The sequence below is a fragment of the Balearica regulorum genome, chromosome 1 (assembly GCF_011004875.1).
Source record: "Balearica regulorum gibbericeps isolate bBalReg1 chromosome 1, bBalReg1.pri, whole genome shotgun sequence".
In the NCBI taxonomy this organism is placed as follows: Eukaryota; Metazoa; Chordata; class Aves; order Gruiformes; family Gruidae; genus Balearica; species Balearica regulorum.
In genome coordinates, this window is record NC_046184.1 from 209,085,465 (window position 1) to 209,094,641 (window position 9,177).

The 9,177-nt window shown below is 42.2% G+C and overlaps 1 protein-coding gene across 2 annotated transcripts in view; it reads right to left on the reverse strand.

Moving 5' to 3' along the window:
• The window catches only part of LOC104633793 (putative N-acetylated-alpha-linked acidic dipeptidase), a 28,518-nt gene extending 21,099 nt beyond the window's left edge, over positions 1 to 7,419 (reverse strand). The window contains exons 1-4 of one of the 2 annotated variants that reach the window (XM_075742481.1): positions 7,224 to 7,419; positions 5,728 to 5,836; positions 2,711 to 2,897; positions 1,873 to 1,974 (exon numbers count right to left, since the gene is read on the reverse strand). In XM_075742481.1, the coding sequence (XP_075598596.1) occupies positions 1,873 to 1,974; positions 2,711 to 2,897; positions 5,728 to 5,836; positions 7,224 to 7,341 (516 nt within the window). In that variant the 5' untranslated portion in view covers positions 7,342 to 7,419. The remainder of the gene's footprint in view (positions 1 to 1,872; positions 1,975 to 2,710; positions 2,898 to 5,727; positions 5,837 to 7,223) is intronic. The other variant, XM_075742482.1, reaches the window with a different exon arrangement.
• Positions 7,420 to 9,177: the final 1,758 nt, after the last annotated feature.

The window sequence follows — 9,177 nt, forward strand, 5'->3', positions numbered from 1 at the left end:
ACAACCAAAATTAGGCAGGAAAATTAGAAGCTGCAGGAAAAAGTAATAGTGCTAGCAGCGCCAAACTGTATTTCCACAACTCCCTGACTATAGCACTCACCCAGAAAATGTGTGAGCTGTGTTCTTGGCCTCACTCAGTATGAAGAACTTTGACCATCTCTCCCACTTTCCAGGAAGGTGGCCTACTCGTGAGGCTATAGTTATCCTGGGATGCAGGTATTTTACAGACTTCTCCCTTCATTGAACTTGGAGCTTTATGCAGGAATCATTCGTAAAATTAATGAGCAGAAAGAGAACCTATGACTGATGATTGCACTTGGCAAGTTCCAAATATCTCTCTCCACAGCTTAGTTCTGGTTTTTAATAGAACGTTTTTTAACATAAAATACATAAACAGGCCTGGGAGAACGCAGAAGAGCCCTGAACCCACTGAGTATTCCCACTGCTGAGCTCTATACGTGCTCCCTCCCGTACTGTTTGCTGTACAGGTGCTGACAACTGCTTACTGGAGAATGCTATTGCTAACAGCACTAGCTAGGTACCTGGAGCTTTTGTCAAAGTATTATGTAATAAGGTGAACATTGTTCTTTTCAAAACCAAATTTCTTATATTTAATTAAAATAAAAAAAATTTCTAAAGAAGGAAGCTGCAGCTTCTTAAACTTGTTTTTCTTATTCCCTATATCCTATCACTTACTGTAGCTCTCCATAAACCAAACATAGCAGTGAGGTTATTCTGCCTTTCTTTGGGGATATTATGTTATCACACAAAGTCAGAACCCATGAATTTTACCTTACATTATGTTCCAAAATTCCCACTGCAATTCTTGAAACACTAAAAGCTCTCATATCCTAAGGTACAGACTAAGTGCCTGGTTCTCCAGCTTCCTTTGAGTAGATGAGGCAAATGAATACAGGGTATCTTTTGTTTTCTGGACTTGCATAGCTTATTAACGAATTTCAGAAAGCACATTAATACTGGGCTGTGTGAGTAAAAGCATTGTTAGCAGGTTTCAAAATCAGTTCCAACTTTAAAGCAGAGATTGGACCAAATGACCTCCAGAGGGCCCTGCCAACCTACATTATTCTATGTATAGACAGGAAAGATATTGAGAACAACAAAAAAAATTCCTAATCTTACAACGTATTAATTGAAACCAGTAATGATCATAGGATAGAAAACTCCTGTTACACAGGCCAGCTTCATAAAAGACAGTCTGTCAGCTGGTACCATCTGTACAAGATAGAAAGGAGTAGTTTTAAGCTCAGATCACAGCAACACTCTTACCACCAGCTAGAAATGCTAGCAAAAGCCATTTTCAAGTATAATGTACACTGGGCAGTTATACCTGTCAGTGTAAGCCTTGGGCAAGCAATTTGGAAAATTAGATTGTTCATTTGTCTATGCAAATGTAAGTCTTATTTATTTACCAAGATGGGAAACAATGATGCATAGTCACAGAAATATCTGGAGAAGCTTATAGCAGCTGACAACATTAAAGATTTATTACCAGCTTTTTAAGGAAAAAGTTTTTCCAGTTCTGACTGAAACTGGGGAAAAAAATTTAACCTGTATGTATGACTGCCTAATTTAAACATTGCTCCATCACAAAACTCCCAAGAACATCAGGACATCTTTCCTACTGGTGATACGTCAGGTTTTGAACTAAAGCCTAAGACCTAGGAATTTCACATTATTCTGTATTGCTCTATGCTATTCTGTGCTATGCTATGCTACACTACACCATGCTATTCCATCTTTTCTATTTCTATTATTTCTACTTCTGTCTCTATTTCTATTTCTACTTCTGTTCCTACTTCTATTTCTGTTTCTGTTTCTACTTCTATTTCTTTTACTATTCTACTACGTTACCTCAGGCATTCCTTGGGCTGAAAACGCACTGTAAGGTGGCACCACATCTCTAACAGCCTCATATCCTGGAGGAGGAGGCTCAGATAATGATGTGTTAAAAATCTAGTGGGAAAGAAGAAAAGATAAAAAGTAAACAAGGCAATATGGAAAAGAAGTACTGGCTATTCAGGCACATTTCACATACATTTGCAGTTTAAAGGTTTAGAACTCTAAATGAGGAGTTGCCAAAACTTTAGCAAGCACTGCGCATCCTTTTCAGTATGCAGGTTCAGCGTATGATCTTGCAAATCCCATCTCCACTCTTCACACAGAATCCTGCTTAAATGAACACAGGGTCCCTTAAGGTGGTCTCAGTACAGCAGGTAAGAGCAGGTTAGATCATAATGGTAAAAAATGCTTGCATTCTGCTCATCCCTAGAGCTTCTACAAGCACTAGAACTGCTCTCTGATGAACCGATGTTACTTGTGATAGTACATCTTGAGGCCTAAACTCTAATCTTCAAGAAACTGAAATTAGCACAATCACCAATACTGTATAATGAATCAGTGTAAATAATGATGCTGACCACGGTTGCTTTCCTCTTTCTAAATAACAGAATAATTTTAAAACAATTACGTGTCAGTATGCTATATGAATCTGGGTAATTATTAGTATTCCTAGCACATACATTAAGAAACAAAGATACAAAACATAAAAGCAAACTGGAACCTCTCATTTCCCTGAGCTTTGGATCAGGCCCAACAACATTAACAGAGCAGAGGATAGCTTTCCTTCCCAGGCTTCCTAGGTGTATGAAGGTGATTTTGTTCCCTAGCTGCAAAAACTGGTTTTCTGTACCTCATTTCCATGCTCATCAATTATTGAGATGTAGTTGGGCTTAGTGTCATCAGGGTAAGAGAGCAAGACATCATAATGAACCAAGTGAACAGAATCCAAACCAAATTCCTTCCATTCAGATTGGACTTGCTGCGCCAGATGCAGATTCTCCTTTGTTCCTGCTAGGTGAGGAAGCTGTGTAAAATTGCTGAAGAAAAAGAAGCAATGAGTCAGGATCAGGTACTGCAGCTCACAATCCAAACTCCTCTTAGCCTAGATGGAAATAAACCCCCTAGAGATGACTAGATGTACCCAGGCCAAATAAGGATGACCCAGACTCCTCTGCATCTATGCTTTTGGCTGTCTTATACCTAAGTTGAGGTAAATGCTTTCAGTCTGTCCTGAGTTATCACAGCTGTCTGTATCTTCCTCGCAGTGTGGCTTAGCAAGAATGGCATGATGACATCAACTATGGCGTCTTGTCCTTGCTTTACTCCTTGTGTTCTGGGTGACCTTAGGCCAACCAGTTCAATGCATAATGAGACTGACGTTCCTTGTGAAGTGATAAAAGAATTGAGTATAATTATCTCTGCGTATTCAATTTAGAAATGTGCACAATTACTCTGATCCCTACATTTAACTAACTGGATATTCTTCTTGGATCCTACTATTTTAATTAATTTTGGCACAAATACTGATTTATCCAAAAGTTCACTTTGAGCGTGTCTTGTTGGCAAATGACAGTGAGTGAGTTCACAGCAGCTTACAAACAAGGAACAGAAAGTCTCAACAGCTTGTGACTTAAAAGTCATGCAGCGTGAATAGCAAACAATGACAATACCATCAATAGTGAGCAACCCATTGCCTGGAAAAAAAATTGCCCAGACCATTGAGAAAGCCCAGTGGTGAAGTGAGCTGAAGAAACTCCCAGCTGAATGAGGTTGTCATCATGATGTCCTCATCCTGTCATATGACCATGCCATCAACATGTCACAGAAGCATGGGTCACCCCAGCTGGTTGGTGTTAAGGAAGGAAATTGGACCTTCAATAAGGAAAGGGTATAAGATTGGGAAAAATTTTAGTTCTTGAATTCCAGTGAGAACAAAGCCATCAGACAAAGCACTTTGAAAGAACTGTACACTTCTGCTTTTGTATCAAATGCTGATAGATAAAACCATGTTTCTCTGATGATGTCAACATATAGTACCAACATTGTACTAAAAGTCCCTGTTTCAATGACAGTACCATTTTCTGGATGACATACTGAACCAAAAGCACAGTTATGTGTTACTGTTAGAGCCAATGGCTGTTTTCTGTAAGAGGTAGGAATGTTTAAGTCTCATGTTTTCATTAAAATTTCACTTGTGCAATAACCTTCTCCTGGTTTATATTCCATTTAACTGGATATTGTGTTTTTCTTCATTTCCTCTTCTAATCTCTTGACTGCCTGCACTGGTAGTTCTGAGTTGTGACTAAATAGCTGCCATATTTCACCACAGAACTGGCTGCATGACAGTAAATGAGGTACAATGTTTCCTGTTGGCATAGAGACAGGGAGTTTAGATGGCAGGAAGCAGTCCTTTTACAGAGCTGTTTAACAACAGTTGACTTTGTAGGAGCCAAAACACAGGTTAAGATTGTAAAAAATCCTAAGTCTTCAGTTTTCAATGTTTATATAGTCCAGGACATGGCTGTTATGTAGTAAAGGGAATGTACTTTCCAGCTAATTCATTTGCAACAGTCTGTGGCAAGTGCATTTAAATGAAATGAGTGAGATTGCCACAATCTTATAAACTGAAAATGTTTCTTCAGTAATTTTGTTTTCTAGCAAGATACAACTTCATGCTATTTAATCAGGCTGGGAATTTAAGGCAAACCTGAATTTGTTGATTACTCCTAAAATAACTGATACTCTAACACCTTCTTTAGACAGAAAGTAATTTTCTATCAATAGACTATGACTTCTGGTCTATTATTGACTGGAATAAATACAGCTTTTAACAAATACTACACTCTCTTTAGAAAAAAATAATCTGTTTACAAGATCCCTAAAATAAACAAATAATAGTGCATTGGCTTCCTTTCATTTAAAGTTTCTAAATTACAGAAGTTAAGAAATGAATTACAGTAATTAAACTGTACTAGATTAAAAAAAAAATCTATATTGTCATCTTCCATTGTCTGACTTTTCAGGAACAAATGTTAGCAGCTTTGCTTTTACGATTTAATAAAAGAAATAAGAGTACATTTAAAATCAACTAATTGAAGTACTAAAAGGTAGCTGAGAGGAAAAAATATTGGAAAAAAAATATGGTCTTAAAAAGACTCTAAAGCTTTAAGACTATTAGATTTATTATAAGCATTGTAATGTACCATCAGCTGACTAGCTGGTATCTACTGTCTGTTCTAGCTATTCACTGTGCAGAGGGAGAGAGCTCGGAAACATATCCTTCTTCATGAAAGCGAGTACAAGGTTGGAATGGTGACAGATTAACACATAACTTTGGTCACAGCATGACAAAGTGTGAAAGGAGAGTAGCAATAAGGTATAAAGGCCTAAGCTATAGGAAAAACTAAAGGTCTGAACACTGGTATGATTTTCTTTTCTTTAACATTGATGTACTCCGCTACTTTCCATTTAATCTCTCTGGATTTAAGTTATTCATACAGCCTAATTTGAAGTGAATGATTTTTCCATAAAAAGAGTGTAAGATAAATGCTGTAGATGAAACAGGACACATAAAAGAAAGGCTGAACCTCTACATCATTGTACAACCATTCACCAAAGGCTGAGCAAGAGCTTGGCCAATTTTTAATTAGTTTAAGTACTAAGATTACTGATGACAACTCAAATGTTTCCAATGCAAACAATACTGAGAGGAGCTGAGATGGACTGTTTTGTCAATCACAGCTCACTGGGACACATTAGATAAAAAGCTATGGCCGAGAACCTGCACACCCTCTGGTGGCATCCTTGCACTGGTTTCTACTTGGATTTTTTTTTTTTTTTTGACTGATTAGTCTACACATTGCTTACTAAAGAAACTGCTTGATGTTTTCAGCTTTCATTTCAGCCATAAATGCTGCCTTCATCTCGTCATGAGAACTCACAGATGTCTTGTTTTCTGTAGGTTTTGCAAACCAGCCTGTAGAACACACCAAAACACAACAGTAAAAACACCAGAGCAATATTGCCATGACACACACCATCTCTCTTTGGTATCACCATAAGATTTTCACTGTGTATTTTACAATTGTTTTTATCTCAGTACAAGCAGTCACAACTTAATGCAGGCTGCACGGTGATGGCAGTGGCAGTCCCCTCCGTATTAAAAGAACTTATTTACCTAGGCAGATACTGACGGGAATAAAATATTATATTTATTCATCACAGTTATTTTACTGTACATGCTAAGGAGACATATCTATCTTCCTTTAGCACCAGAACATCACGCTGTCAGTCATGTCAGCCATATCAGTCACCTCAGTAATAAGCCAGCAGCTTTATAAAAAAGCACAGAAACAGAGACACCCTTTGTAAGGAACAGATGTCTTGTAACTTTTCTCACTCTGGTCTGTCTGGCTCTTGTTCTGGAATCCTTCCCTTACTGTGCAGGCATTACCAGAGTAAGTGACGAGAGGAACACCTGACTAGAAAGAAAACATTTCTGACATCTGTTTTTATTTTTAAGTCAGAAACTGGACATGTTCAGTGCAAATACAACAGCAGTTACATGGGTAGCACAAATGAGAGAACCAGTGGGAAGCAGAGAGCAGGTAACAAGCTGGCACCGGCGAGGCACTGGTCATAGCACAGCAAAGAGATTAATGAGACATGAGAGACTAATTCAGTCAGGGGTTCCCGATGGCACAAACCCCAACTACATACCAAAAAACACTGCAAAATACAAATGGCTCTTTTGTTTTCCTTCCTCCCTCAAACTGATCCTGATCTATCTGTCAACCAAAATGGGGGTAAAGAGGGGAAATCCTTTGTGGCAGCAACCCACAGGCTTGCTGCTTGGGCCAGTGGGGAGCTGGGTCATTAAATTAAAGACTATTTCACCCCTCCACTCAGCACTCCTCCAGCACCGTATTTATCTTCCTGCCTTTCTGGTTTGGGCTGATGCCGTTTCAACGAAGCGGGTCAAGGGGTCTGTCTTCTGTCCCCTCCTCATAAACCCAGCGCCTCTTCTCTTGCCCACAGAATAGCTACTTTATTTAAAAGGAAACCGAAAAACAAGTCAAAAAGACACTCTCAATAAAAGATCCCTTCTCCTGCGGAGGAGCCAGAAATCCCAGGAGTCAGTGACTGCACCGGCCTGGCCTGAGGGGTGGAAGGGAGGAAGGTGTGGGCCGGGCCGAGCACGGACTTACCTCGGTCACCCCTGATACAAAGCCCCGGGCACTGGAAGCCCGCCCGCTCCTTCCCCCCACCCGGCCCTTCCTCGGCCCCGCTCTGAGCCACCTCCCCCGGCTGGAAGAGCCGCAGGAGAGTCCCCCGATGGGAAGGTGGGTTAGTCTGCACTGTACCGATGAGGAACCCGAGAAGGAAGAGCCCCGCCGCTGCTCCCAGGACGACAGCCCAGAAGCGGCCGCTGGCTGCCCTGGGGCCGATCGGCTCCGTGACGGCGCCGAGCGACGTCCACATGGCTGCCGGCCCCGTCCCAGCCTCTCCGCGTCGCTCCCGGCAGCTTCCGCCCCACCGGCCGAAGTCCTGCCGCGGCCCGGCCCGCCCCGGAGGCGGCAGGGCGAGGGCGGGCGCCGGCCGTAGGTCGCGGCCGCTTCAGCGGTTCTCGCCTCAGCCCGGCCGCCTCACAGGCACCGCCGGCGCCGCCCGTGAGGGCTCCGCTCTCCCCTCGCCGCCCAGGGATAAGGAACCCCGGCCATTGCACCCGAGGGAGGCTGGAGATGTCGGAGCCCGCCCGGGCACCGAAGCCGCTGCCCGGGCACGGGTTACTCTTGCTGAGGCCTGTCAGTCGATCCGGACGTGCCCGGCTCCCTTCTGCCTTCCCCCTGCTTGTCCTAGATACCCTGCCACTTAGTATTTCTTTTAACTTGCTACAAAGTGCGGTGAGGAGGTAAAGCAATGATTTCGACACCTGTTTTGCCGTGGCTGTTACACATGGGGCTGTGCCATGCTGTCCTCCATACAGCACATACCAGAGTTGGCAACACCAGCAGGGAAAACATGAGGGGAAAAAAAGCGAAATCCATTATTTTAAGAGAGTTATTTGAAGAAATATTGTACCCCAATACCCAACACTCTCTGACAGGCTATAGAGACTCTTCATAGAGAGATGTGGAGGTGGGTTGACTACCACACATCTGCATGCTCTGTGTTACTTTCCAGTTTACGGAGGAACAACCCCAAAGAGTGTGGGTGCACCCCAGCTGCTCGTTTAGAATCATAGAATCAGAACCGTTTGGGTTGGAAAAGACTTAAGATCATCAAGTCCAACTGTTAACCTAGCACTGCCAAGTCCAACCAATAAACCATGTCCCTAAGCACTACATCTACACATCTTTGAAATATCTCCAGGGATGGTGACTCAACCACTTCCCTGGGCAGCCTGTTCCAGTGCTTGATAACCCTTTTGGCGAAGAAATTTTTCCAAATATCCAATCTAAACCTCCCCTGGTGTAACTTGAGGCCGTTTCCTCTTGCTATAGAATCATAGAATCATAGAATGGTTTGGGTTGGAAGGGACCTTAAAGATCATCTAGTTCCAAACTTTGTACACACTTGACTTTGCTAGAGTCTTTTTCAAGCTCTTAAAATCTCCACTGTATGGTTTTGGAAAAACCTCTCCATTCAGTTCAGTCACTGCATTTGGGATGAGGCCATACCTTTAGGTTCATGAACAGAGAGGAACCTCCAGGGCTCTGCACGGATTTCATCCTCAGAACCCTTGCTCAGGTGCCGGCTAGGGACACAGCTGATGTTTAAGACATAAAGTCTGCAGTTATGTTGTGTCCATGTCCACATGTAGGATGGGCAGCCTGTTCGCAACAGCAGGTGCAAGCACTGTACAGCGCTGCTCCTATTGCACCACACTACTTGCTGATGCAGACAAAAACTAAGTCTAGAAATGAATTCCAGACATTGGACTTTGACCTTATCTGCAGAGCCCATTGCACTAGGAAATCTTAGTACAAGACCACTAGATGGGCCCTGTGGAAAGCAGAAGTGTTGGTTGCAAAGAATACACCAATGACACAGCAGTAGCACACTTTGAAATAAAAGACAAAAAACCTCCAAATGACCAGACCGATAATAAAAAAAATGCCAAAAAATAAAAAAATATTTGTGATACTAGTCTTGTCTCCTGCTTTATACTATCCTACGCAGTCCGGCCCTATTGTGCAAAAGCCCTGCTTTTAATGAGAGTCTGATCACCTGGGTTTGCTACTTCACCACTACTCATCGATGGAAGCTGCAATCAATGTAGTGTTTAAGTTAAGTGGGCCAAAGGATGGACATGTC